General features: G+C 47.4%; 2 protein-coding genes across 2 annotated transcripts; one reads left to right on the top strand and one right to left on the bottom strand.

The window, feature by feature from the left end:
• Nucleotides 1-14,903: 14,903 nt before the first annotated feature.
• Nucleotides 14,904-19,266, bottom strand: LOC131205178 (potassium voltage-gated channel subfamily C member 1-like). Its single transcript, XM_058197160.1, has 2 exons — nucleotides 18,472-19,266; nucleotides 14,904-17,316 (listed from the first exon to the last, which is right to left on the bottom strand). Exons 1-2 carry the CDS (start codon nucleotides 18,961-18,963, stop codon nucleotides 16,510-16,512), a joined length of 1,299 nt encoding a protein of 432 aa, XP_058053143.1. The 5' UTR covers nucleotides 18,964-19,266; the 3' UTR covers nucleotides 14,904-16,509.
• Nucleotides 19,267-20,489: 1,223 nt separating this feature from the next.
• LOC131205179 (potassium voltage-gated channel subfamily C member 1-like) lies at nucleotides 20,490-25,054 on the top strand. The gene is made up of 3 exons (XM_058197161.1): nucleotides 20,490-20,597; nucleotides 22,069-22,567; nucleotides 23,702-25,054. The coding sequence occupies exons 2-3, from the start codon at nucleotides 22,082-22,084 to the stop codon at nucleotides 24,509-24,511; spliced, it is 1,296 nt and encodes a 431-aa protein (XP_058053144.1). The 5' UTR covers nucleotides 20,490-20,597; nucleotides 22,069-22,081; the 3' UTR covers nucleotides 24,512-25,054.
• The last annotated feature ends 1,985 nt before the right edge of the window (nucleotides 25,055-27,039 follow it).

The raw sequence follows: 27,039 nt of genomic DNA, 5'->3' as shown, positions 1-27,039 counted from the left end.
GCTGACAAGAGTGCCTTGAATACAGACGGTCAGCTCAGCCTGGGATCAACGAATGCTGCCCACATTCATGGCAGCTGACAGGAAAGGCAGATTGCTTAAGAGCTACAGGAAGGCAGAAAAGCCCCCTTTTTCAGCTTCCTTTCCCCTTAAATATGGGGAGTCACAGGCCCAGCGGTTCATTCCCTGAAACCTCCCAAGTCTCTATCTGCAAAGGTGACCCTTTTGCACAAGGAAGGTGTATCAGTGATTTGGAAGTGCAAAGAAGTGTAGCTTCAGTCCTCAGCCATTCGTCCAGTTATGATAGCCCTGAACATCTGATACTTGGGACTAGTCCTCAAAGTTCTGGCCATCACCGCATTCCAACGGTCACATTATCGCATTTGCACCATGATGCATCTAAAACAGAGTTGGACAAATGCCATCTTGACTTGTTTCACTCCCCCTGCAATTGGCCCTGGTGGCAATGGTGGAGCGACGATACTGGCCACACACAAGAATGCAGGTCAACTGCTCTTCATGGACGCTAAACATGTCCAAATCTTTTTCCTTTTTTTTTTAGTTTAAAAATGTATCAACCTTGAATGTTCAGTCTGAACTGCAAGTACGATATAAATTAAGTTTTTTACTCATTATTTTAACATGTATACATTGTACTATAACTCTTTCCATTTATTGTCGCTTTAAAATTGATTGCAAGGCCTTTGGGGATATTTTATGGGAAATAGCATATAAATGTTTTACTAAGTCCAGAAAGAAGGCTGATTCTTATGCATCTGCTAATAGACAATTGTATTCTTTTTTGTAGGATTTAAGGGGCCGAAACACGCATAAATTTCACCATGAAAGATACCAATAAAAATGACCACAAGGATATGCCTCAAAGCAGTTGGCAATAAGACTAACTAGTTGACTACCGATGGGCTTAAGGTGTCAACCTGAGCATCTCTCTTTCTATCTATTCCTCCAGTAAAGGAGCAGGAAGGTGGGGCTTATTGAGAGTGGAGTCAGCCCAGGTGTGTGCTTCAATAGGAGGCCACCTTTGCACTGTGGCCTGGAAAGCAGCAGGATGTGACCATATAGTCACCAAGACTTGATGCAACACCAACACAGGAGCTGCTCTGTCAAAGGAGCTGGAAGCAAAGAAGAGGACTTTAGGAAGGGATTATTTCAGTGGTGAAATCCAATTTTTTTTACTACTGGTTCTGTGGGCATGGCTTGGTGGGCGTGGTGTTGCTTGGTGGGCATGGCAGGGGAAGGATACTGCAAAATCCCCATTCCCTCCCTACTCTGGGACCAGCCAGAGGTGGTATTTGCCGGTTCTCTGAACTACTCAAACTTTCCACTACCGGTTCTCCAGAACCTGTCAGAACCTGCTGGATTTCACCCCTGGATTATTTGATAGCTAACAATAAAGCAGAGTAATAGGAATAATGTTAGGCTTGTCCTGCGTTTACCATCTGGGACTTTCAGAGTTCAAGTCTGATGACTTCATGGAAACACACCATGAACTGTGTGACTGACTGGCCAGATTCTGAGATGCCTTTTCAATTTCCCAGTGCTGAGTGCAGCATGGAGATGGAGGGGTGGGGGAGGTGTGATCTTCCACCAAAGAACAGACCAGTTTCTCCCTTACTTAGGTTCCACATTCAGCTGCTGCCCCGGGTTAAAGCAAAACTTTCCTGGCCTCTTTTTCAGAATGTAAAAGTCACCTTCTGGGCTAACTTTGTTTTTAAATTAACTATGCAGATCAAAGCATTTAAAAACAAGGGAATTATTGGATTCAGTGAGGTTCATTTCCCCCGCAGACACATGCGCTGTAGAAAACTTTAAAAAGCTGGAAGAAACCAGAAAGAGGTTAAAATAAAATTACATTTTAATAGCAGAACCCAATAATTTGAACTTTGAAACTGGTTTCCTTTGCTGTTCCATTTCTGGACTGCAATTCCCGGCGTTTGAAAGGAAGCCCCGATGAGAGAGATGCTGCGACCGAGGGAAATCAGGACGGGCTGTCCGGCAACCGCAGCCGCAGCTCACAGGCCCGAGACGGCGGTGGGCTTTTCCTCCAGAGGTTTCTACTTTGGGCCCAAGATTCAACTCCCCTTCATTTAGCCTCGCGCTCCTTTGAATCGCCACATCGCCACCGGCCTTCTCCGGCTCTCCGCCTTGCTTTTCCGCCCAGGTCTGGAGCTCCCGCAGCCCGCCGCAGTCCGTCTGCAGGGAAAAGCCTCGCCCTCCTTCAGCTGGGTTCCTCCGCCCCGCCGGACCCCTTTGGGAGCCTGGCTCGCGCGGCGCAGGATGGGCTTCAGGGTCCTTGGATTCCCCCGGCCCGCTTCCTTCCCACCAGTCGCCCCCTCCTCTCCTCTCCCCCCGCCCCCTTTGGCGGGAGAGGCTGCCCTTCCCCAGCCGCTGCCAGAATTGGGTCCGGGAGGAAAGGGCGGGTCCTGTCGCTGGGGAGGGCGGGGCCAGGAGCCCCTTCCCCAGCTTCCAGGGCTGCCCCGCTCCTGCCCGGTCGGTTCCCGGCGCCCCAGCGAGGTGTTAGCGGCCTCTGGCGACCGCCTTTCTTCCAAGGCTGAAGCGGAAGAAAGCGCGTCTTTCTCTCCCGAGGAGGGGCTCCCAGGAAGCTCCGGTGGGACGGAGGGAAGGGGACCAACCGGCAGCGGTTCCCTCTCAGCGAGGAGCAGCTTTCCCGAGGCAGACGCGTGGGGGGGGGGAGAATAATGGAGTTGGAAGGGACCTTGAAGGTCTTCTAGTCCAGCCCCTTTGCTCAAGCAGGAGACCTTCGGCCATTTCAGACAAATGGCTCTCCTTGAAACCCTCCAGTGACGGAGCACCCGCCACTTCTGATCTGAGCGTGTCCAGACTAGCGGGGGGTCTCCTACCATTGTCTTACTTATTTTGACTTGCTTTCCTAATTTGCATTTTACCGTATTTTTTTATAGATTAGACTGTTTTTCCCTTTTGTGTAAAGATGAATTAAGCAGTTCTGCTTTCTCTCTGCTGCTTATCCCGTTCTTGCCTCTTTCTCCCGTTAGCGAACCAGTTGCCTCTTCAGTATTGAAAGAAGCTTTTGTTGTTATTTTTGACTTCATTTTGAGTCCAGGCTTTCCTGACTTCATCTTTGCAGGTTTGGGCTATTTGCTGATATTCTGACTTAGGTTATGTACCACTCTTTCCATTTTTATAATTGTCCTTTTTGTTTTCCGGTTTATCAGAGAGTTCTTTGTGCAGCCATGCTGGTTTCTTGTGAGATATCTTATTTTTCTTCTTCATTGGAATTCTGCTAGACTGGAGTTTTATAATCTCACTTTTCAAAGTTTCCAAGCTTCTTGAGGATTCTCATCCATGGAATCCTCAATCTCTAAATTGATTGAAATCAGCTTCCTTAAAATCCAAGACTCTAGTTTCACTTTGTTCTATTGCATGTGCTCGCAGAATTTGGAATTCCAATATTGCATGGTCACACACACACACGCACCCAAGTTTCCTGTACCGTCAACGCCTTCTGTCGTTTCATCTCTGTTAATGAGAATTAAGTCTAGTATGGTTGACCCTCTAGTTCCCTTCTGTACCTTTTGGGAGACATAAAGTTGTCTGCTAAATTTGTCAGGAATCTGACCTTTCATTAGATGCAGAGTTTGTCTCCAGTTGATGTCAGGGTACCAAGTCCCCCATTACTATTGTGATGTGCTTCCTACATAACTCAGTTAAGTGACTAACAAAAAGTTCATCTATTTCCATACACCTATGGCAACGTCATTCTTTTTCTCTTTTATATTCACCTAAATGCAATCAAAACACAGTTTTTATCATTCTTCTGTTGTATTTCTGTACAGATGTAGTTATTTCTTTATAATCACAGTTCCAAATCCTCTTTCTTTAGGACTGTTTCTTTTAAACAATTTAAATAGCTCTAGTCAGGGGTGAAATGCTACTGGATCGAACCGGATTGGGCGAGTAGGTAGCGAAGACTGGGGCTGCTTGATAATATTTTTCTGTCTGGAAGGCCCAATCCCCTCTCCTTAGCATCCTGTAATAATTTTAATTTAATTCTCGGTTTTTTACCTTGCCAAATGAATTTCAATATGATTTTATTCAAGTTTGTAAAAAATTCCTGTTTTAATCTAATTGGAATACACTGAAATAAAAAGAGTATTTTGGGTAGAACATTCATCTTGTCAAGATTCTTCCCATGAAGAAGAGTTGCAAGTTTTCCCACCTATCTAAATTCATTTTAATTTGTTCAATTAATTTGTCGTAATTATCCCCTTTGAGTGTACTACATCTTACAGTCATTTGAATTCCTAGATACCTTATTTTTTTGTCTGAACGTTTATTTTCTCAGCCAATTCCTTTTCTCACAATTTAACCATATTTTTTGTTAACATTTTCATTTTATCCTTATGTATCTTTAGGCCTGCTGCTTCCCCATATTCCCCCAGTACTTCCATAGCCTTACTCCAGACTGTAGGGGCTCTTCTATGAAAAAGGCAAGGTCATCTGCGAAAACCCGTACCTTAAAAATTTCTTCCTTGATTTCTAACCCTTTGTCTTCTCGAATTATTCTGGTCAAAATTTCTCGTGATAGTATAAATAATAGCGGCGATAGTGGAAAACCTTGTCTTGTGCCTTTTTGAATTTGGAAGTTTTTAGTTAATTCACCATTAATTAGTACTTTAGCTTCCTGTTTAGAATTAATTGCTCTATACATATTTATAAAATTTACACCAAAATCTCTATGACATAGCTGATTCAGCATAAACTCCCATTTAACATTATCGAATGCTTTTTGCACGTCAGCAAATATTAATACCATTTGCTTCTCATTATGTACCTCATAATACTCTAAGATATCTAAAATGGTCCTGAGATTGTTTCTTATTTGCCTTTTTGGGCAAAAATCCATTCTGATGGTATAAATAAATTCTTCCAAAAATTTCTTAAGTCTTTCAGCCATTATCGTCATAAAAATTTTGTAATCTGAATTCAATAGTGATATATAATTTTTGATCAGTGTCAGGTCGGAGTTGGGAATCAATATAATCGTTGCTTCTCTCCATGAAGCTGAGTTCTTTGCATCTTGCAATACTTCATTAAATACCTCTAACAATATGGGGCCTAATAACTCTTGATGATTTTTGTATATTTCTGATGGTAGTCCATCAGGACCTACAGCTTTGTTAATTTTTTCTTTTTTGATTGCCTTCGTTAGTTCTAAGATGTCTTTGTTCAGCAAATTTTTAAAATCTTCTGAAACTTTGTGCAGTCCTGCTTTCTGAAGGTATTGTAAAATCTTGTCTTCACCTATATATTCCTCTTTGTACAATTTTTTAAAGAACTCGTATGTCACTTTTCTCTTCCCTTCATTCTGATGCCTTTCACTCATCATTGCATAATTTGCTAATTCATTCATTTTATATCTTTCTGTTTTTTCAATCTATATGCCAACAAATGCCCCAGCTTGTTCGCATTTTCAAAAAAAAATGTTTAGTACTTTTTATTTGCTGTGCCAGGCTTTCCTTTTTAATAATGTTCAATTTATGTTCAATTAAATCTATTCGTTGTTTCAAATCCCGTCTTTGTGGTTCCTTTTGAAGTTCTATCTCAGAATTCACTAAGTTCTTCTAAGCTTTTCAGTCGATGCCTTTTTTGTTTGTTTTCCTTGGCCATATAGGCTATTGCTCTCAATACAAAGGCTTTTGCCGTGTCCCATTAATTGATTGATTGTACCTTCTTTCTTGTTCTCCTGCAAGAACAGGTTCATTTGTTCTTCCATCTTTAATTTAAATTTTTTATGATTCAGAGAACTACTTTTTTTTGGGTTCAGAATTACTTCCATTATTAGTATCCTAATAATGGAAGTAGATTGGTTTTGCACAATTTCCTCCTTAATATATATCACAATTCCCACTCTCTTCTGTTGAGCTAGTGATGCAAACATATTCCCTAACGGGGTAATTTAATAAATCTTGATGCTGCCTCTTTGTATGTGTTTCTTGCAGTATTATGTTCAAATTCATCTTAAGTTTATTAAAAAATCTTTTCCTCTTTAATGGGAAGATTAAACCATTGACATTTAGAGATAGAATTACTATTTCTTCCTGGACTAAGGCCTGATTGTTACTGAGAAGGGAGACCACCAGAAGATCAAAGAACTACAGGGTGAAGGAAGAAAGCAAACCCCTGGAGCGGGAACAAGACATTGTGGCATGGCAGCCACGGAAACCACGTTGCCTGGTCTATGGGGCCACTAGGATTTATGTCAAAGATCTGACTTCCTTCGTGAGTCTCATTTGAACCCAGGTGTCAAACTTGTGGCATCAGGTGACATTTTGTGACTTTTTCCCCATTTGTGGAGCTGGGGATGGGCATGGCTGTGCCTGACCCATCCGCCTGGGGGCCACCAGTTTGACAGCCCTGCATTCAAAGAATGTTCTTAATCTAATTTTCTGAGCTGCCTCTCAACCAAACCCAGCAGGGGCAGCTGCGGCCAGAAGCTTTTCCCTTCTAGCAGGCCAAAGGCAGCTCAGTTGCCTGCCTTGCGGGACCAGAAGCCATTGAATTTGAGGCCACCGAATGGCGTTTCTTCTTCTTTATTTATTTATTTTGTCACAACAGTATATATAAGCATAAGCATGAAATATCTTCTTCTTCCATTCGGCTAAGCTGAATCCCTGGCCGCCGCCTCCCTCCACCTTCAGCTGGAGCTTCTCCAGCCCAACCTCTGACTGCAACCCAGCCTGCAGAGGGTTGCTGGCCGGGGATGCCCAGGAGGCCCCGGGCGTTGCAGGTGCTCTCCGAGGAAGCCCCCATCTGGCCCAACAGCCCACGCCCCCCTCCCGTGGCTCTGAGGGCCAGCAGCGGAGGGGGCCGATGGGGCCTCGCAAGCCTCCGCGTCCCTTTTCTCGGAGAAGCCAAGAGAAGCCCCTTTGGCTCGGGTGGGGGGGGGAATTCCCCTGGTTCCCTTCCCCCCCTCCCGGCAGTGCCGAGGCGGAGCGCTGAATGGGAGGAAGCGGGCGGGTTGGAGAGCCTCCACGCAGCCCAGCCTGTCCGGGCAAACACGCCAGGATTTCCTGCTATTGTAGCCCAAAATGCGCGGTGACATCATGGCCGTCGCGGGAGCTGCTCCTCCCAGAGGGGCCGATTGTCAGCCTTATATGGCCGGGACCGAAGGCAGAGGAAGCGGGGGGTGGGGAGCCGAGGCAGGAGAGGCCCGTGCGGCGGGGAGGGCGCGAAGGGCCGCCGCCAGCCTCTGGATGGACGGCCGCCCTCGGCTGAGGGTCCCCACCCCCGCTTGGGAAAGGAAGCAGCCGCAGAGCAGCTCTTGTACAGGGCGGTGGCTCCAGGCGAGGAGCTCTTCTTCTGGATCCGCCTCCGGACGGAGGGCTGCGGAATGCCCGCTCCGCGCCAGCCGCTCGCCCAGGGAGGCTCCGGAGCTCTTCCTCCGCTGGCATGAAGCTCGCCTGGAACCCCTCTGCCCGCAGCGTCCCCCTTTCTCCTGCGCGGGGGGCCATATGGATGGGGTTGCTGCTTAGTTTGTGCACTTGCTCTGGACCAGCATCTTCGGCCCCACAAAGAAGTCCAGGTGGCAACTCCAACTGCTGCGTGCCTGCAAATCCTGCCTCTCTTGACCTGCATCAGTCTAACAAGGGTGGGGCTTTAATTGCATGGTTATTTTATTTATTGATGTGATTTCCACAGCCACCCATCTCAACACGTGGCCCTGGGAAGCCCACCTCCTAAAACAGGAAAATAATTTAAAAAGTACAAAAAAATAAATTCCTGCAGGTGGGGAAGGGGCTAGTGTGTTCTTTGAGGGTGAGACCTATGCTGGAGCGTAATTCCACCAGAAAATATACCAGACGGGTCTAGACGGGTCTCGACTTAGAGCCAGGCTAAGACAAACCCATTAATCGTGATGAGACAACAGAAAAACAATCTCATAATGCCCAGGTTAGCAAGGACCGCAGCAGTTGCTCTCCCTGGGCAGCAGTAAAAAGCGAGTTATAGAGTTGGAGAAAGACCTGGAGAGCTACTCTGCAAAAAAGGAAATCCTGTGGAAAGTGTCTCGAACATGTCAGATAGGGAGCCCAACAACAGGACAAAAGGAATCCCAGCGCCTGAGGCAGCCAGTGGCAGAAACAAAGTTTTACTACGTTGCGCAGAGATGGCCGCATGGGACGTCAGAGGAATGAATTTGTATTGTCAAATGTGAGATGATCAGGTTAGAAACCGATCTTGGAGTCGGTGCTGATTGGACAATGGCTTTTTCCAGTCTGAGGACTTCACTGCCTATTATTCAGGAGAGGATACCACGAAAACAAATGGAGTGGCATTTATGGGAAGCAATAAACTTCCTAGAGCAGGGAAAAGCTTCTTAACTGTCAGTGACAGAATTATGACAGAATTCGTGCCCAGCCTCTCAACATCATGGTTGTCTGAATCTATGCCCCAAGCACTGCTGCAACCCAGCCTGTAAAAAAGGCTTTTATGCTAAGAGACTCTGAAACTAAAAAAACGTCGTTTACATCCTGGATGACTTCAGTGCAAAAATTGGCAAAGGGGAGACGAGCGTCGTCTGCACTAGCTGAAAGGAATGATGCAGGTGAATATTTGCTACACTTTTGCCAAGAAAACATTTACGATCATGAATTTATTTATTTATTAATCAAATTTTTATACCGCCCTTCTCCCGAAGGACTCAGGGCGGTTTACAGCCAGATAAAAACACCAAACAAAATAAATACAGAATAAAATACAATTTAAAAAACTGATTCCATTTGGCCCATGATAAAAATACGATTAAAAGAATAAAACCCACTCAAATTAAAACCAGATAAAGTCAAAAACCCTATGCCAGACCTGCGCGGATGAACAAATATGTCTTCAGCTCGCGGTGGAAGGTTCGAAGGTCCGGCGAAGTTGGCGAAGTCCTGGGGGAAGTTCATTCCATAGGGTGGGAGCCCCCACAGAGAAGGCCCTACTTCTGGGGGCAGCCAGCTGACATTGTCTGGCGGACGGCACCCTGAGGAGTCCCTCTCTGTGAGAGCACACGGGTCGGTGAGAGGCAATCGGTGGCAGTAGGCGGTCCCGTAAGTAACCCGGCCCTAAGCCATGGAGCGCTTTAAAGGTAGTAATCAACACCTTGAAGTGCACCCGGAAACCACAGGTAGCCAGTGCAGACTGCGCAGGAGTGATGTCAAATGGGAGCCACGAGAGGCTCCCTCTATCACCCGCGCAGCTGCATTCTGAACCAACTGGAGCCTCCGGGTGCTCTTCAAGGGGAGCCCCATGTAGAGAGCATTGCAGTAATCCAAGCGAGAGGTAACCAGAGCATGAGTGACCGTGCATAAGGCATCCCGATCTAAGAAGAGGCGCAACTGGCGGATCAGGGAAACCTGATAAAAAGCTCTCCTGGATACGGTTGTCAAATGGTCTTCAAAAGACAACCGTCCATCCAGGAGAACGCCCAAGTTGCGCACCCTTTCCATTGGGGCCAATGACTCGTCCCCAACAGCCAGCCGCAATTACAGCTGACTGTACCGGGGTGCCGGCATCCACAGCCACTCCGTCTTGGAGGGATTGAGCTTGAGCCTGTTTCTCCCCATCCAGACCCGTACAGCTTCCAGACACCGGGACAGTACATCGATAGCTTCGTTGGGGTGGCCTGGGGTGGAAAAGTACAGCTGCGTGTCATCAGTTGGTACCTCACCCCAAAACGACTGATAATCTCACCCAATGGCTTCATATAGATGTTGAACAGGAGAGGCGAGAGAATCGACCCCTGCAGCACCCCACAAGTGAGGCACCTCGGGGTTGATCTCTGCCCCCCTGTCAACACCGTCTGCGACCGGTCAGAGAGATAGGAGGAGAACCACCAATAAATGGTGCCTCCCCCTCCCAAACTCTCCAACCGCTGCAGCAGGATACCATGGTCGATGGTATCAAAAGCCGCTGAGAGGTCTAATAGGACCAGGGCAAAGGAATAACCCCTATCCCTGGCCCTCCAGAGATCATCCACCAACGCGACCAAAGCCGTCTCCGTACTGTATCCAGGCCGAAAGCCGGACTGGAACGGATCCAGATAGACAGTTTCATCCAGGTATTGGGGTAATTGACGTGCCACCACACTCTCTACAACCTTCGCCACAAAGCGAAGGTTGGAGACCGGATGATAATTACCTAAAACAGCTGGGTCCAGGGAAGGCTTCTTGAGGAGAGTTCTCACCACTGCCTCTTTCAAGGCGGCAGGAAAGACCCCCTCCAACAACGAAGCGTTAGTAATCCCCCGGAGCCAGCCTCGTGTCACCTCCTGCGTGGCCAGTACCAGCCAGGAGGGGCACGGGTCCAGTAAACATGTGGCATTCAATCTCCCCAATAACCTGTCCATGTCCTCGGGAGCCACAGGGTCAAACTCATCCCAAACAGTCTCAACAAGACAGCTCTCCGACCTCTCACCTGGATCCACCCAATTTTGATCCAACCCATCCCGAAGCTGAACGATTTTATCGTATAGATAACCACTAAACTCCTCGGCACGTCCCTGTAATGGGTCATCCCACTCCCCCTGTTGAAGAAGAGAGCAGGTCACCCGAAACAGGGCGGCCGGGCGGTTATCTGCCGACGCAATGAGGGAGGAGATGTAACAACATCTCGCTTCCCTCAATGCCACTAGGTAGGTCTGAATATATGACCTAACTAGTGTTCAGTCAGCCTCCGAACGACTGGACCTCCAGGAACTCTCTAGGCGTCTTCTCCGGCGTTTCATCTCCCTCAGCTCCTCGGAGAACCAAGGAGCTGGTTGAGACCTACGCCGGGTCAGAGGCCGCAAAGGCACGACACGGTCTAGAGCCCCAGCCGCGGCCAGTTCCCAAGCCGCGACTAGTTCTTCAGCCGTGCCGTGAGCCAGTCCGTGAGCCAGGCCCAAGCTTCGTCCGGAACTTCTCCGGGTCCATCAGGCGCCTGGCACGGAACCAACGTATTGGTCCCATCTCCCTGCGGTGTTGAGTGGCGGTCCGAAAGTCCAGACGAAGGAGAGAGTGATCTGACCATGACAAAGGTTCAATGACTAAATCTCTCAAGTCCAGATCCTTCAACCACTGTCCAGAGATAAAAATCAGGTCCAGCGTGCCTCCCCCAATGTGAGTAGGGCCATCAACTACTTGAGTCAGGTCCAAGGCCATCATGGAGGCCATGAACTCCCGAGCTGCTGTCGATGACATGCTGGCCGATGGCAAGTTAAAGTCCCCCATGACCATAAGTCTGGGGGTCTCAACCGCCACTCCAGCAAGCACCTCCAGCAGCTCGGGCAGGGCTGTTGTCACGCAGCAAGGAGCCAGGTACATGACCAACAAGCCCATGTGACCCCTATGACCCCACCTCACAAAGAGGGATTCACAGCCGGCTATCTGAGGTACAGTGGTCTCCCTCGGCTCTAGACTCTCCTTAATAACAACCGCCACCCCCCCACCCCTACCTTGGGCCCTCGGTTGATGGAATGCTCGGAAACCTGGTGGGCACATTTCTACAAGGGGCACTCCCCCCTCTGTGCCCAACCAGGTTTCCGTAACACCCATAAGGTCCGCGGATCCCCCCTGAATAAGATCACAAATTAGGGGGGGCTTATTAACCACGGACCGTGTGTTGCACAACATCAACCAGAGGCCCAAGCTCTGAGGGTCTTGGCCACCCGGGGAACGGGAAAAGTCTGAGGGGTCGGGGCGCGTGATCGCCTTCAAACATTGAGCACGCGCCCCCAAAGATCGATACGAGCCCTCACTTCCGCCATATCTGCCCCTCCCACTTACCGTGAATACATGGTTCAAACAGCACAAGTGCCCTTTATGCGCTTGGACCTCACCAGTCTGTTACCAGATTGACCATGTCCTGTGCAGTCATCAGTGCACCAGCTTCGTTTTGCTGTTAAGACATATCCAAGTGCTGATTGTGGTTCAGATCATGAATTGTTGGTTGCAAAGATTAAAGTCAAATTATGCACTATCAAATGGCAGGGCCTCCAAAGAAGTTTGATGTCACCAAAATCCCTATCAAATATACAATAGAGGTGCAAAATAGGCTTGAACTATTTTGTTCAGTCAAAATTCAGTCAACCATTATTGGAAGTGCAGAAAACATGCCACACAAGAAGCCAGCGAAAAAGTGCAAGGGGCATCAAGAACAGATGGCGAGAACATACAGAAGGCCTGTATGCAGGTAACAAAGGGCCCCACCCTCGGGATGATGATGAAAGAAACTTCCTCAGAAATGACCTGCCTTCAGCCCCCAGTCCTTGAGCTGGCTTCTCCTGGGCCTTGGCAAATTTATCGCCTCCTCATTTAGTCCCTGCAGCCATCCATGCCAGCACAGGAAAGATCCTCGACAGCATTTCTCCCATCTATCAGGAAAATGAGAAGATGATCCATGCCTGATACTTGAAGAAGAGTATTCTCTTTCATACTGAAGGAACTCCATATGCATGACAAGTAAGCCATGAATCTTCCAGAAGGGGCTTTTGAGGCCATCAAGTCTCACCCAGCCCACAGCAGGACATCAAAGTGAAGCACCCAAGATGGGTGACCCAGCGGAGGTAGCCCCATCCCCAGGGTTATGGCTTCTTCTGGCTGACAGCTCTATGTTTGGAAGAGCCCCTGCAATTGACTGGAGGCCTAAGATGTTACCAGTATTGCCCAGAAAAATGGCACGTCACCAAAAGGTTGCCTTTACTGGGTCTGAAGGTGGAGACGCCATTGGCCAGCCTGGAACTCCGCAGGCATCTTGTCCACCATGCCAGGCAGCTGCTTTGCGGGGCCACAGCTAGCGAGAATCCAGCAGCTTCTCTCCCCAGCTGGAAGAGGGACAAACGGGGGGGGGGGGGTAGGGGGCTTGAGGTGTAGCTTCTCTGCCTGAGCTCCTCTCTAAATGGGTTCCCCCAAATGTCTATGGAGATTCTCAGACATCCAGTCATAACTGACTCAGTTGTCTCATCAACCCATCAGGACAAGATTCAGCGATCCATCTGCATTTGAAGGACAAAGGGCACCCTTTTGAAGACAACAAAGTCCACAGTTTGGATAGAGAGGAGACTGGGGTGGGGTCAAAGAATACATCTGTGTTAGAATTGAACAGCCCTCCCACCACAGAGGGGGAGGACTAAGACCCCACCTATCTCCTGTCTACAAGGCAGCCATTTCAGCAATGCCAAGAAGATTCCACTCCCATTGGCACTTTTTTTTTTTTTTGTTTACATTTATACCCTGCCCTTCTCCGAAGACTCAGGGCGGCTTACAATGTATAAGGCAATAGTCTCATTCTATTTGTATATTTTTTACAAAGTCAACTTATTGCCCCCCCAACAATCTGGGTCCTCATTTTACCTACCTTATAAAGGGTGGAAGGCTGAGTCAACCTTGGGCCGGGCTCGAACCTGCAGTAATTGCAGGCTTTGTGTTCTAATAACAGGCTTCTCTATTGCCTGAGCTATCCCGGAACTTGATTCAGGTTGTCGTCGAGGGCACAGATAAACGCCCAAGGGGCCTCACTGAGAGTGCCAACAACCATCAGATGACTGCAGAGAAACAGTCCTCGCAGGTCTTGATTTGGCAGAAAGCACAGACAAGATTTTCACCCCAGAGCGGAAAATGGCAGCTAGGCAGTTCTGCTCCTCTGAGGAATGTCTGTGGAAACAGGTAATAATAGCCAGTAAAAACCAGGTTTGGCAGTCTGCAAGAAAACAAAGCTCAAAGACCATCAAGGACCCTACAGTTCAATCTGGAGCTACAGATAGTCTTATTAGTTTTTAGTTATTGTAGGGCCACTATGCTGTGACTGGAATTACCAACACCTTTTGTAAATGTACAATTAATGTATTGAGCAAAGAAAATCTAAGCATTCTAATATCATTATACCCCAGAAGGAAAAATGGGGCTCTGATCAACAGACCTCCTTTTTCTTGTGACCTCATGATACTCAGCTAATCCTTGAGATATATTCTGCACCCCCAGCTGTACCTTTAACAGAATACTAACAGAATAACTGAGTTGGAAGGGACCTTAGAGGTCTTCCAATCTAACCCCCTGCTTAAGCAGAAGGCTCTACATCATTCCAGTCAAGTGGCTGTCTTATGTCTCCAGTGACGGAGCACCCACAACTTCTGGAGGCAAGTTGTTCCACTGATTATTCTCACTGTAAGGAAATTTCTCCTTAGTTCTAGGTTGCTTCTCTCCTTAGTTAATTTCCATCCATTGCTTCTTGTGCTGCCTTCTGATGCTTTGGAGAATAGGCTGATCCCCTTCTTTGTGGCAGCCCCTGAGATATTGGAAGACTGCTATCATGTCACCCCACTCCTTCTTTTCACTAGACTAGGCATACCCAATTCCTGCAACCCTTCATCATGTTTTAGCCTCCAGCCCCCAATCATCTTTAAAGTGATTAAAGTTAAATCTTGGACCACCTTTAGGTAGTCCAAGAGCTCCCTCTGCTGGGAAGAAGAGATGGTTTCTAAAATGCAAGCAAAGAGAGGAGGAAACTTACAAGCTGCTTCCCAAGATGGTGAATGTAACTTTGTTGCTGGTATCCTTAAGATTTATACTGTTTCCTAGTATGATTTGATTGCTTATTTGTACCCTGTGACTATCATTAAGTGTTGAATCTTATAATTCTTGATGAACGTATCTTTTCTTTTATGTACACTGAGAGCATATGCACCAAGACAAATTCCTTGTGTGTCCAATCACACTTGGCCAATAAAAGAATTCTATTCTATTCTATTCTATTCTATTCTATTAAAACAAAAACATGTTATGCAGTTTAATATATTTTATTTTTAATTAAACTTACAGTATATGAAATTTATATTTTATATAACAATCAGATACTTCAATTAAAAAACAGGTAAAATTGAGCTGTTTAAAAGTTAGTATCATAGATGTATAATGCAAAAGCATTATTTAAAGGAAGCTGAATTTCAGTATTTCTAAAATGAATCAGAATTTTAGGAAACGTTTTACAACAAATATTGTCATATAGTTACAGTGCTGAATTATTTTCATTGATGCATAGATTTGCTACTATCTTAAAAAGAATAATGGGAAACTAAAACTTTAACATTAGTGAAATTTTACAAAATTACATAGCTTAAATTTTCAGCAAAAAAAAAAAAGCAATTTGGGAGCTGCTGGGGAAAAATTCCATAGGACAGTAAATGGTTGACAAAGTTGACGTTTCCCCATCAAATACGAGTAAATAACGCAAGCTAAATAGAAGCAGAGCAGGAAAAACAAAGAGCGGTCATGTTCACAGAATTATCCTTCAGATTGATGTGACAAAGAAAGCAGGTGCTACTTGTTTAGTCTTAGACCTGAGACACCCAGAGCATCTTCTCTGGAGCCCTAAAATGGCATTTTTGGGATCCCAGCAGACTGAGCTTTGTAAGGACACCCCTGACTTACAAGTATGAAACCCTGCTGAAGCTCTGCTGCAGATGGTGACCTGAAGTTGCTGAGGAGTTCAATAAGTTCACAGAAGTTTACAAATCTCCATGTGATTAAAAATCTCCATTTCGAGATGCTACAAACTTCTCTTGGGCTCTCACTTACTTCCTGCTGCCTATTCCAAGCAAAGCACAGCTACTTGGGGCAGGCACGATATTTTTACACACTATGTGAAACCAGGCTAGTTAAAATACAGAAGTGTCTGCACAGCCCCCTAAGCTTGGTTGGCCTTAGTTTGGGTGCCTGTGCAGATTAGCCTCCTGAGTGAGTGAGGCTGGCCTGTGAATACAGTGCAGGACCATTAGGGAACAAGTCAAGGGTGGTGGAGGAGCCAGTTAGGTGTCAAGACTGCAAATGGCCTCACAAGACCAGCTTGAGGTTCCTGCAGGATGACTTTATGGACCATGGTTTATAGGAATCAGTCTTGAAGAAAAGCATCTTAGGTGGAAGAAAAAACCTGCTCTTTTACACCACAAAACTAACACCACTGGTCTCCTCTCCTCGACCCACCAAAGAGGCTATTCCAAGGCAAGGAAATAAACGTTTGAAACCAACCGCCCTTTTACTGGTAGAGAGGTGGCTGTTTCGGTTCTCGGGAATAGTGGAGCAGCCCAGCCCTCGTGTAGGCTCCAAGCTGTCCGAGGGGACGTCTGGCACTGCAAAATGGCACAAGGACATAAAGACGGAAGGGAGGAAGGAAACTCAGACTGAGTGACAGTAAAGGGTTTGCCAGGGATTCGTCGGAATGGAAGTGGAAACCATAAGAAACCTGGTTAGTGATGTTGTTGCAGGAGTCGTTTACAGACTGCTTTATGGAATGGCTCTCCAAACGATGAAGAGCTGCCACTGCAATGCAGCAGTGCCCGATATATTCGTGTCAAATGCAAAACGGGCCAGAGCAGGGGGACCCGGCAGGGATGAAGGTCAGCAAGAGAAGCAGTGTGGGACCATCCCATTTAATTGGGCTGGACGGTGTGGAAGGGAAAGGGGTTTCCTCCCCCACATAAAAGCCTCGATCACCGCATTAGACTTCTGAGGATGTCACGGTTGGCGTTGCCTTTTCCTCTCTCCTCTTCTTCTCCTTAATTACAGCGGAGGTATAATAATGCTTGAATTTTATGAAAAAGATGGGAATGGGGATAATGATGGTTAGTAGGCCACAAAGCACTGCAAAGGCCGCAATCACTTTGCTAGCTGTCTGGATGGGGTATATATCGCCGTAGCCGATGGTGGTCAAGGTGATCACAGCCCACCAGAAGGACGAGAAGATGTCATGAAGCAGCGAATCTGGGTGATCCTCGATCAAGTCGGCAAACAATATGAGGGTGCCAAAGAAAAGGATTTCAAAAAGGAAAACCCACATCAGGATGGCAATCTCCTTCAAGACAGACTTGAACATGTAAGGGAAGACTCTCAGCAGCAGCGGGGTCTCCAGCAACTTGAAGACCTTCAAGAGTTTGATGATATACACCACACGGAACAAGTTCAGCCAACACGGCAGAGCTCCAGGCTGGTATCCATGTCGGCTGAAAAAGAGATCCAGGCAAACTGGGAAAAGTGCCAGGAAGTCAACCACATTCAGGGGCTTTCGAAAGAATTTCTTTTTGTCTGGGCAGGAAACGAGCCGGATGACAAATTCACACATGAAGCAAAGAATGAAGAAGAACTCCAGATGGAGGAGAGAAGGTATCTGTGGACACAAAGCCTCCATTGAGGAGTGGTGGGTGTGGGTGAAGTTGCGGGGTCCAAAAAAGTCTTCACGTTGGCCTCCTTTGGCACAAAGGATGGTGATGAGGGCAACGTTGAACAGCAGGAACATGACTGCGAAGCCCTACAAGGAAGGAGAGGGAGACCCCATGTCAGTTGCCGGGAGCATCACTTCCCCAACTCGATTGTAAATCACCCAGAGGAGTAACAGAGCCATAGCTGCCAGCCAAGGGCCACCACTTCACCTTAAACTTACATACAACTGTACGTTCAGTTCCCCCGTAAGTGTTATTTCTCCCGTCTCTTATTTTGTGATTAAGTTCTTCCCAATTAGTCTCCCCCTCCCATCAAATAGTGGTAGGAATAAGTGGAGGATGTCTCTAGGAGGCTAACTGCTTCCGTTTCCAGCTTTAAATTCTGAAACCAAACCACCATCATTGAACCATTATGTCACTGGACTTCGGTGTCGTGGTTTGGGCCATCTGAAGACTTCGCACTCCTATTCTCCTCCTTGAAAAGTCTACAAAAGGAAGACAAAAACCAAACACACATCTCCGGGTCATCAGAAGTTGTTCTGCAGCCTTAGTTGAAGGAGTTTGCGCTCTGGAGTTTAAATGGCTGGGCTAGAACACATTGAAAATGTTCCAAGATCAATAACTCATCACTTAAAAGAATATTCATGACTAGATGACAGCAATAGGCCTCTATGGTGTCAAATAGTTTTTTCTAGGGAGACCCTGAAAACAGATCCCAGCAAATGGCTCCAGCCCAAAGTCAAACTTCTTGCTTCTACAGGAGGTTTCTAAATTAGCTTGCCCATCTGCCCTCCAATGGTCAGAAGAGAATCCCAATACGTTGAAACAAGGAGCAGGAAAGAAAAAGGGTTTGATTGGAGAAACAAAATCAAAGCGGGATGAAATGGGCAGGAACGGTAGAGGAGAAAAGCACCAGGTGGACAGAAGCACCACAGGAGGCAAGAGTCTGATGCAGGTACAAGGCAAGGAGTCCGCTGAGGCCACATCCACAAGGGGAGAAGCTCAGGATAGCTGCTACCTTCTTCATTGCACTAGGCAGGGTATTTTAGGAGAAACATTGACATATCGGAGCATGTTCAAGGAATGTGGTCAGAGGCATTAGGGATTGGTCAGCCTGGAGAAAGGGACACCACCAGGAAATTCCAAATAAAACACGTCCACAAACCCACTAACTCTTGATAGACCCTCTGACCACGAGGGTCGGGCCGGGGCGACCCAAGGCCGGGAGCCCCGCGCCGGCTCACCGTGGCCCAGGACGACGAGCGCGGCTCCTCCAGGAGAGCCCAGGCCGACGCCGCCCACTGCGCCCAGCGGCCGCCCGTCCCGCGCGGGCCCCGCTCCAGCAGGCCGCGCCGGTCCTCTTGGCGGCCGGGCCCGCCGCTCTCCTCCTCGGCCTCCTCGTCGTGGTCGCCGGGGCAGAGCTTGCGCCAGCAGCAGGCGGGCAGCCGCGCCTCCGCGAGCCCCCAGAAGGCCAGCTCGGCCCGCAGAGCGGCGCGGCAGCCGGCGGGGCCGTGCAGGTGGCCGCTGCGGCACAGGTGCAGCACCTGCTCGAAGAGGCGGCCGCTGCGGTCGAAGAAGAACTCGCCAGCGCGGGCGTCGTAGGCGAAGCGCGCCTCCGCCCCGGGCTCCACCAGCCCACCCAGCTTGGTGCCCGGGAAGGCGGCCAGGGTGGCCCGGCAGGTGCGGTAGCGGAGCCCGCCCACGTTCAGGGTGACTCGGGCCGAGGGCTCCTCCATGCCCGGCGCGGGGCTCGGAAGAGCCACAGCAGCAGGAGGAGGCGGCGGCGGCAAAGCGGCGGCCGTTGGCCTCCCTCCGCCGGTTCTTCGCGGCTGCCCGAGCGGCGCCCGCTGCGGCGGGGGAGGAGGCGGCGCTGCTGGGCTCGGCTCGCCTTCCTCTCGCTGCCCTCCGCCGACCCACCTGGCGCCGAGGGCGGCCCCGCCCCGCCTAGCTATCTGGCCAGGCGCTTTGCGGGCTTCCGTCCCCGCTCCCCGCTCGCCGGCCCGCAGCAGCCCAAGTGGCGAGGGCGAGAGCAGCGGCGGACGGGGCTCGAGCGGCCGAACTAGGCGGCCAATCCGGGGAGAGTCGCGCCTCCCTCCCCTCCCCCCCGCAGCTGGAAGCTGACCGAGCGACCGCTGCGCAAGGAGGGAAGAGCCGCCCCGCCTCCAGTCCTGGCCCGGAGCCTCCGCCCGAGGGCAGCTTTTCCTGGGAGACACGGGGGGGATGAAGACACGCGCGGGCGCTCATCCAGCCCCCACCCCGGACATGAGCTGTCCTGACAACTGGAGCCTTACCGTAAATGTAGAGTTGCGAGCGGCTTTGTCACTTTCCGGAATGAAAAGCCTTACAGAAATAATTCGCAGAAGTTAATCAAGATCAAACTCAACAGTCGCTTCTGCGGGGGACGGACAAAGAGGGCCAGAGGCTGCCTGAGCCCCTTCTTCTCCCCAGGGCTGCCGTTCCCTTGCCAACCTGAAACAAATGGCTGAAATGCGTTTGATCAGCCTCCCCGTTAATTTCTCTGCCATCCATCCTGGAAGCGAAGGGGGGGTGGGGGGCGCTGCCTCTGTCTTGGGCAGGATGGGTGGATTCTGTGCTGGTCCTTTAGCCAGGATGCCAAACTGCTTTGGGGGAAGCAAACACAAAGGACATCCAGAGAGAGGCAGACAGGCAGGCCTTGAATTAGAGACAGTGGGAGAAATGGAGGGCACACGTGGGCCTTTGGTCTCTCATCTCTCTTTGGGCAGAGAAATTGGGTCCATGGGGCACCAGAAACATGGGGTCCCACCAGAGACTTCATATTCTCCCTTTCTTTGTCAGCTTGACAAAGTTGGGCTGAAAGTTCAATTGTCCGTCCTTCTAAGCCACTGACAAAGAGCGGTGTGTGTGTGTGTGTGTGTGTGATGGGGGTTGGTTACAATCATTAGAATAGCTGCTGATGAGTTTTACATTATCATTTTCTAAAGATGCTTATAATTATGGTCAAGTTATATTATTAATCATTTGACTACATTTGCTTTGGAAAGAAAATTGCTCAATTTCCAAAATAAAATAGAGTTGGTTCTTCTTCATGTGTGTGTGTATTTAATTTTTTTTTTTTTTAAATTAAACACAGAAGAACATCACTCTGCTCTTGCCAAAGCAATGGGAAGGGACAGAGCATGTTGTTCAGGAGATCTTATGCAATCTACCTGCCCCCTTCGCCCCCCCTCCCCATCCCTCTGGTGCCTCTGTTTATAGCCTGGTTTTGTTTTTTGCCTCCATGAGTTGGACTTGAGCCAGAGCACAGCCTGTTTTCCTCTCCTCTTTTTCTCTTTCCTTTTGCGGGCTACTTTTTCCAAGCACTCTGCAAAACTGCTCTACAAGAACAAAGGTAAAAATATAAAAGCTAACGAGAGGGTTGGTAGAGCCTCAGCAGAACTGGGGAAAGGAACCAGGAGTTGAAAAGTGGCGTCCTTTGATGTTGGTGAGGAGTGACCTAAACCCAATTCTAGGGGCTCAACAGCCTTTGTCCAAGAGGGATCCAGGTCTGATGCTTTCATTTGAGTAGGACTGTAGAAGACTCGAGTTGTTACTACCACTTCTTGTGATTGATATGGATTGTTTCCTGATTGCTTATTTGTAGCCTATGACTATCATTAAGTGTTGTAAGTGTTGTACCTTGATGAAGGTATATTTTCTTTTATGTACACTGAGAGCGTATGCACCAAGACAAATTCCTTATGTGTCCAATCACACTTGGCCAATAAAGAATTCTACTCTACTCTACTCTACTCTATTCTATTCTATTCTGTTTTATTCTATTCTGGCAGAAACTGGGCGAATATGTTTAACATTTAATTACAACCAGGAACTTTTTATTCTCAGGTATGGGATTTGTGAGCTTCAGAACTGAATTGTAGTTCTTATTTTTCTCATGATCATATATTTATTTTTCTTATTTTTATAATTTTCAATAAATCATTCAGCTAGCTATGGTAATACTTGCTCAAAATTTCAGGAAATGTTATGCATTTTATTAATTTTTTTTAAAAAAATCCTCATTTTTCAAATCATTCGTATTCCCTGGGCAGACAATTAAAGAGGCAACCAGGTTTCATGTTCAGCCTCGATCTTTCTGAGGAAATTACTGTGTTAATTACTTTGGGCTCCACAGCTGGAAAGACCCATCTAAAGGATGGTCAGGTATTTGAAAGAATCAGATGAGTTAACATTTTTTTCATCTAGGGTGCTAAAATGAATGAGTTAAATTTAATACTTCTTTTGATATTTTATTACGTACTTCTGGGGTGCTGATTTTAGTGGTCAAGAAACAACTGGAAAGAATTATACTGATGTAGGATGAAGTGCGAAGGAAGTATTTGAGGGCTATCTCTGGTGGACATCCTCTTTCTTTTAAATGTTTGGTGTGATTGTGAAGTTGAGACCAGCTTCCATATTCTTTGGATCGATCTCCCTCCATCAGAAAAGAGGAAGAGCAGTGGGGAGGAAGGGGCTGCAGGAGCAGCCCCACCAACTCCCTCTCCCCTTTCTGCCCAACTGGGGCAGGGGTAGGAAGGGCCCTCGTCCCTCTCTTCTCATCCTAGGAAAGGGAGGCAATCCAAGATCCTGACAAGTCCAGCCTATTTAGTCTTCAGAAGTCTCCCGTGACTTTTCTTCTGAAACATTATTAAAAGGGCTGGACGCTTAATAATAGTAAGAATAATGATAATAATACCTCCATTATTCCTAGTTAGAACCAAATCACTGGATAATGAAGTCTCTGCTATCTCCTGGATGAATATTGTAGATGATGATGATGATGATGATGATGATGATGACAGACTTTTTCCTGTTCTTGGCAGCCAGTTGCAAGAGATGAAACCATTGGAGGAAAAGATCTCCTTGAACATTGGGGGTCTCCGGTATGAGACCTATGCCAGCACCCTCCAGGCTTTCCCTGGTACCAAGCTATGCCGCCTGATGGAGCCCCAGGCAGCCTCCACCTTTGACTACGACCCGGACACCAAGGAGTTCTTCTTTGATAGAAGTTCCTGCCTCTTTGAGGAGGTGCTCAACTACTACAGAACCAAACAGCTCCACTGCCCTGACCTGACCTGCAAGTCAGCCCTGGACGAGGAACTGGCCTTCTGGGGGCTCAGCAATGCCCCCCTGGCACCCTGCTGCTGGCAGAAATTGGCCATCGCTGAGGGGCAAAAGGAAGAGTACAGCATCCAAGAGGAAGACCAAGCAGTCACTGGGTTCCTGGACCAGGCGGGAAGGAACCAGAGCGCCTGGAGGGGCCGATGCCGGACCAGAATCTGGGCCATGTTTGAGAAGCCCTTCTCCAGTTTAAGCACAAAGGTCAACTAGAGTTTGGGGGGGGCAGCATGTGCTCCTTGCAGTCTTGCCCCAGTGGCTTTCTCGGCCACTTCAGGGGCCATGGCCAGAGGCCAAGCCAAAGGCACCCACCCATTTTGTAGCGTGAAACAGCTGGTCACTCTTTCAGAACTGCACTGAGCCCTTGGTCCCCCTGCAGGGAGAGTTGGAGGGCAGCCATTTGGTGTAGTTGCCCCTCTGGCCTTGAAGACCTGCAGGACAGGCTCAGGGTCAGCTGAAGGGCAATTTATTCATTTTGACGCCCATTTCTCTCAGGCGTTATAAGAAAATACCTTCAGGATTGTTGGGATGAAGAGCATGGCACATCAAGTATAAATCTTGCTGCTCACTATAATAGTAGTAAAAGTAAGAATGGGGATTTGATTAGCTCACCGTGGGGTAAAAATCAACCTATTAAGGATGCAACACTGAAACAGCCTTCCTCCAGCCGCCTCCAGCTCCTCCTCTATTTCAGACAAAGCTGGCCAGAGATGGGCTTTCCCCCCCAATTCTTCCCCAAGTTCATGAGCAGAGAAATTGAGCAGACATTTTTCCCCCTGAATTTTTCTAGGGGAAGGAGAAATTCTCCAGAGACTGCCTGGGAGGAGGCTCTTCCTGAGATTATGGATGGGAATGGATAGAAGGGGTGGGGGGGGGGGGATTTTAGAGGATTGTCCTCTGAAAGGCCGGCTATTCAGACCCACCTTTGGCCAGCCAGTCTCAGGTATGTACAGGAGCCCCACCCATCACTCTGGCGGATTTCTCTGAAATCCTCTTCTCTTTGCAAGGACTTTTTCTCAAGCAGACTGAGGTTGGATAAGAATGCATTTTAAGAAAATGAGGGGTCATTTCTCCTGAGGTTCTAATTTTAGACAGTTCACTCCTATGCCCTGGACTCAGAGAGGTGATCCATGTGCTAAAAGCTGAGCACCTGTAACGTAACTCACTTGCACAGCTGGCATTTTGCCCAGGATATTTGCACAGCCGTCATACTCAGGAATGATCAGGGTCAGTGTCACCTCAAACCATGAGATGAACGGTGTATACGTTTGATTGATAAAGCAATCCATCCATCCATCCATCCATCCTTCTGACCTTCTCTCTTTCCCCCCCCAACAGGGCTTGGCTGCTGTGTGTCTGCTCTTCAATATAGGGATATGCTGCCTTTTTATTGCCAAAGCTTTTGAAGACACCCATTTTTTTCATGTTTACATTTTGGAAAATCAAACCAATCTTACTTCCGCCTTTCACACTGAAGCTGACCATCCCTTTTACGCAAGGCCCCTTTACCTCCTTCTCTCGGAACTTTTCTGCGTCCTGTGGTTCACGCTTGAATTATTTTTGCGACTCCTTTCCTGCCCAAATAAGAAGGAATTTCTCCAAAGCCCACTGAATGTGGCTGACTTCCTTTCCCTCTTCCCTGTTTACATCGAACTTCCTTTGTTTGGGCATCCCACAAGCCATCAGCATTTGGTATTCTGGCTGGACTTCTTGCGGGCCTTGTATTTCTTCAAACTCTTGAAGGTCCTCAAGCTGGTAGAGACTCCTGTGATGCTGAAAGTGCTCTCTTATACCTCCAGGGCCCTCATCAGAGAGACCTTCCTCCTCCTGCTGGTTCTACTCTTTGAAATCCTTTTCTTTGGTTGTCTCTGTTATTTTGTAGACATAATTGAAGATAACACATATACACATTTTCTTGACATCGGCTCAGCTTTCTGGTGGGCAGTGGTCACCTTGACTACAGTAGGTTATGGAGACATTGTACCTATTTCTCTAGTTGGTAAACTGATTGGAGCCTGCACAGCACTATGTGGTATCCTCACCATTATCATCCCAATTCCCTTCTTCTGTATCAAATTCCAAGGCTATTATGATGCGGTCATGATCAAAGAGAAGAGAAAGAGACAAACGGTCACCTTGCCATCATGATGGATGGGCTGGATGCTTCCAGTCTTTCATCGGGAAAAGATGTGTACTTCCAAACTGCTTCTGCTCCTTCCATCCTGTCATGCGTTAATGCTTTCATAAAGCCACTCTCAGTCTGCTCCTGGAACTTCTCCACAATGGACATGATCATCTTCACGAAAGTCTTATTTTCAAAAGGTTTCAGAATAATTTTGAAAAAGTTCTTGCTTCCAACTAAGCCGGCAAATAGCAGCCTCTTTCCCACTACAGACTTATTTAGACTTATATACTGCTTCATAGCACTTCACAGTCCTCTCTAAGTGGTTTTCAGAGTCAGCATCTTGCCTTCAACCATCTGGATCCTCAACATTTTACCCACCTCGGAAGGATGGAAGGCTGAGTCAACCTTGAGCCGGTGAGAATCGAACTGCCAAACTGCTGGCAGTAAGCAGAATTAGCCTGCAATACTGCATTCTAACCACTCTGCCACCACAGCTCTATCTAGGCCAGGGGTGTCCAAACTTGGTCCCTTTAAGACTTGTGGACTTCAACTCCCAGAGTCCCTCAGCCAGCAAAGCTGGCTGAGGAACTCTGGGAATTGAAGTCCACAAGTCTTAAAGGGACCAAGTTTGGACACCCCTGATCTAGGCAATAAGGCAGTGATGGCAAACCTTTTTGCTGTTGTGTGCCAAAAGCAGGGGGAATATTGCATTATTGGCTATTTTGGATTCCTCCTCATGCATCAGTATATTTACCAGGCTCTTCATACACCTGTCATACAACTTGATTTTTTCTTTCTTTTTTTGCAAATTAGAAGCCCATCAATAACCTTTCTCCTGCCCACCTAGTAGCTCGAAAGCATGCAAATGCGATTAGCCCTTCGACGGGAAAGTAACATCATTCCATGTGCCTTGGCCAACAGTCATGCTGACCACATGACCACAGAGGTGCCTTCAGAAAACACTGGCTCCCTCAGCTAAGAAACTGAGACAAACAGCACCCACTAAAGTCAGACAACTGGACAGGGAAATCCTTGAGCTTTTTTTTTACAGTCACCTTTGAAGCAGTTGTATCTTCTTTCAAGAAAATCTTATCACTTATACTGATAACATTTTTGAAAATCTTTTTAAAACTCTGGAAATCATTTTGTAATGTATCTCTAATTAAAAAAAGCATGCAAGCAGAAACCTATCGTATTTTACTGATATATCTCAATCCGTAACTGCCCCTGTCTCACAGCCATTGCCTTGACCCAATTTCTCTGCCCAGAGAGATGGGAGACTCCTCCCCCCTCCCAAGGCCCACATATGTGGTCCATTTCTCCCCATTGTCTCTAATTCAAAGCATGGTCTGTCTGCATCTCTTTGGGTGCCGATTGTGTTTGCCTCCCCAAACTCTTTGCTAATCAATTAACAGATGTATGTAGGAAACATGCCACAGTAGTACTGGGAGACTTTAACTACCCTGATATCAACTGGGAGACAAACTCTGTAGCAAGTGGGGGATCGAACAGATTCTTAACAACTTAGCTGACAACTTTGTCATCCAAAAGGTAGAGGAAGGAACTAGCTATGCTGGACCTAATTCATGCCAGATCATGCCAAACCAATCTTATTTCATTCTTTGACAAAGTGACTAAATTAATAGACCAGAGAAATGCTGTGGACATAGTATATTTAGACTTCAGCAAGGCATTTTACAAAGTAGACCACAATCTACTTCTTGGTAAGTTAGAAAAATTGACAAACCATATTCAACAAGTATCCTTAATGGGACTACAGTACTCTTCAATAAATGACTTCCATGAGGGAATAGTAGTAGGGGACCTCACCAAATTTGCAGATGACACCAAGCTAGCAGGAATAGCCAACACCCCAGAAGACAAGCTCAGGATCAAAAAAGATCTTCACAGACTTGAACAATGGGCCCTCTCCAACAACATGAAATTTAATGTGGAGAAAAGCAAAGTTTTACACCTAGGCAGGAAAAACCAAATGTATAAGTACAGATTAGGCGAAACCTGGCTCAAAAACAGTAACTGTGTGAGGGATACCTTGGAGTCCTAATGGAGGATCACTTAAACAGGAGCCAGCCGTGTGGGGCAGCAGCCAAAAAAGCTAATACAATCCTTGGTTGTATAAACAGAGGCATAGAATCAAAATCACATGAAGTATTATTACCGCTTTATAAAGTCTTAGTAAGGCCATACCTGCAATGCTGCATCCATCTTTGGTCACCACATTACAAAAAGATATTGAGACTTTGGAAAAAGTTCAAAGAAGAGGAACTAGGATGATTAAAGACCTGGAAAAAAAAACATATGAAAAACATGCCGGAATTGGGTTTGGCTATTCTACAGAAAAGAAGGGCTAAAGGCAGGGGTGAAATCCAGCAGGTTCTGACAGGTTCTGGAGAACTGGTAGTGGAAATTTTTAGCAGTTTGGAGAACCAGCAGCGGAAATTTTGAGTAGTTTGGAGAACCGGCAAATACCACCTCTGGCTGGCCCCAGAGTGGGGTGGGAATGGAGATTTCGCAGTATCCTTCCCCCAGG

The sequence above is a fragment of the Ahaetulla prasina genome, chromosome 11, assembly GCF_028640845.1.
Source record: "Ahaetulla prasina isolate Xishuangbanna chromosome 11, ASM2864084v1, whole genome shotgun sequence".
Lineage (NCBI taxonomy): Eukaryota > Metazoa > Chordata > Lepidosauria > Squamata > Colubridae > Ahaetulla > Ahaetulla prasina.
Note: the sequence above shows the minus strand (reverse complement) of the source record. Positions and strands in the feature narration are given on the sequence as shown.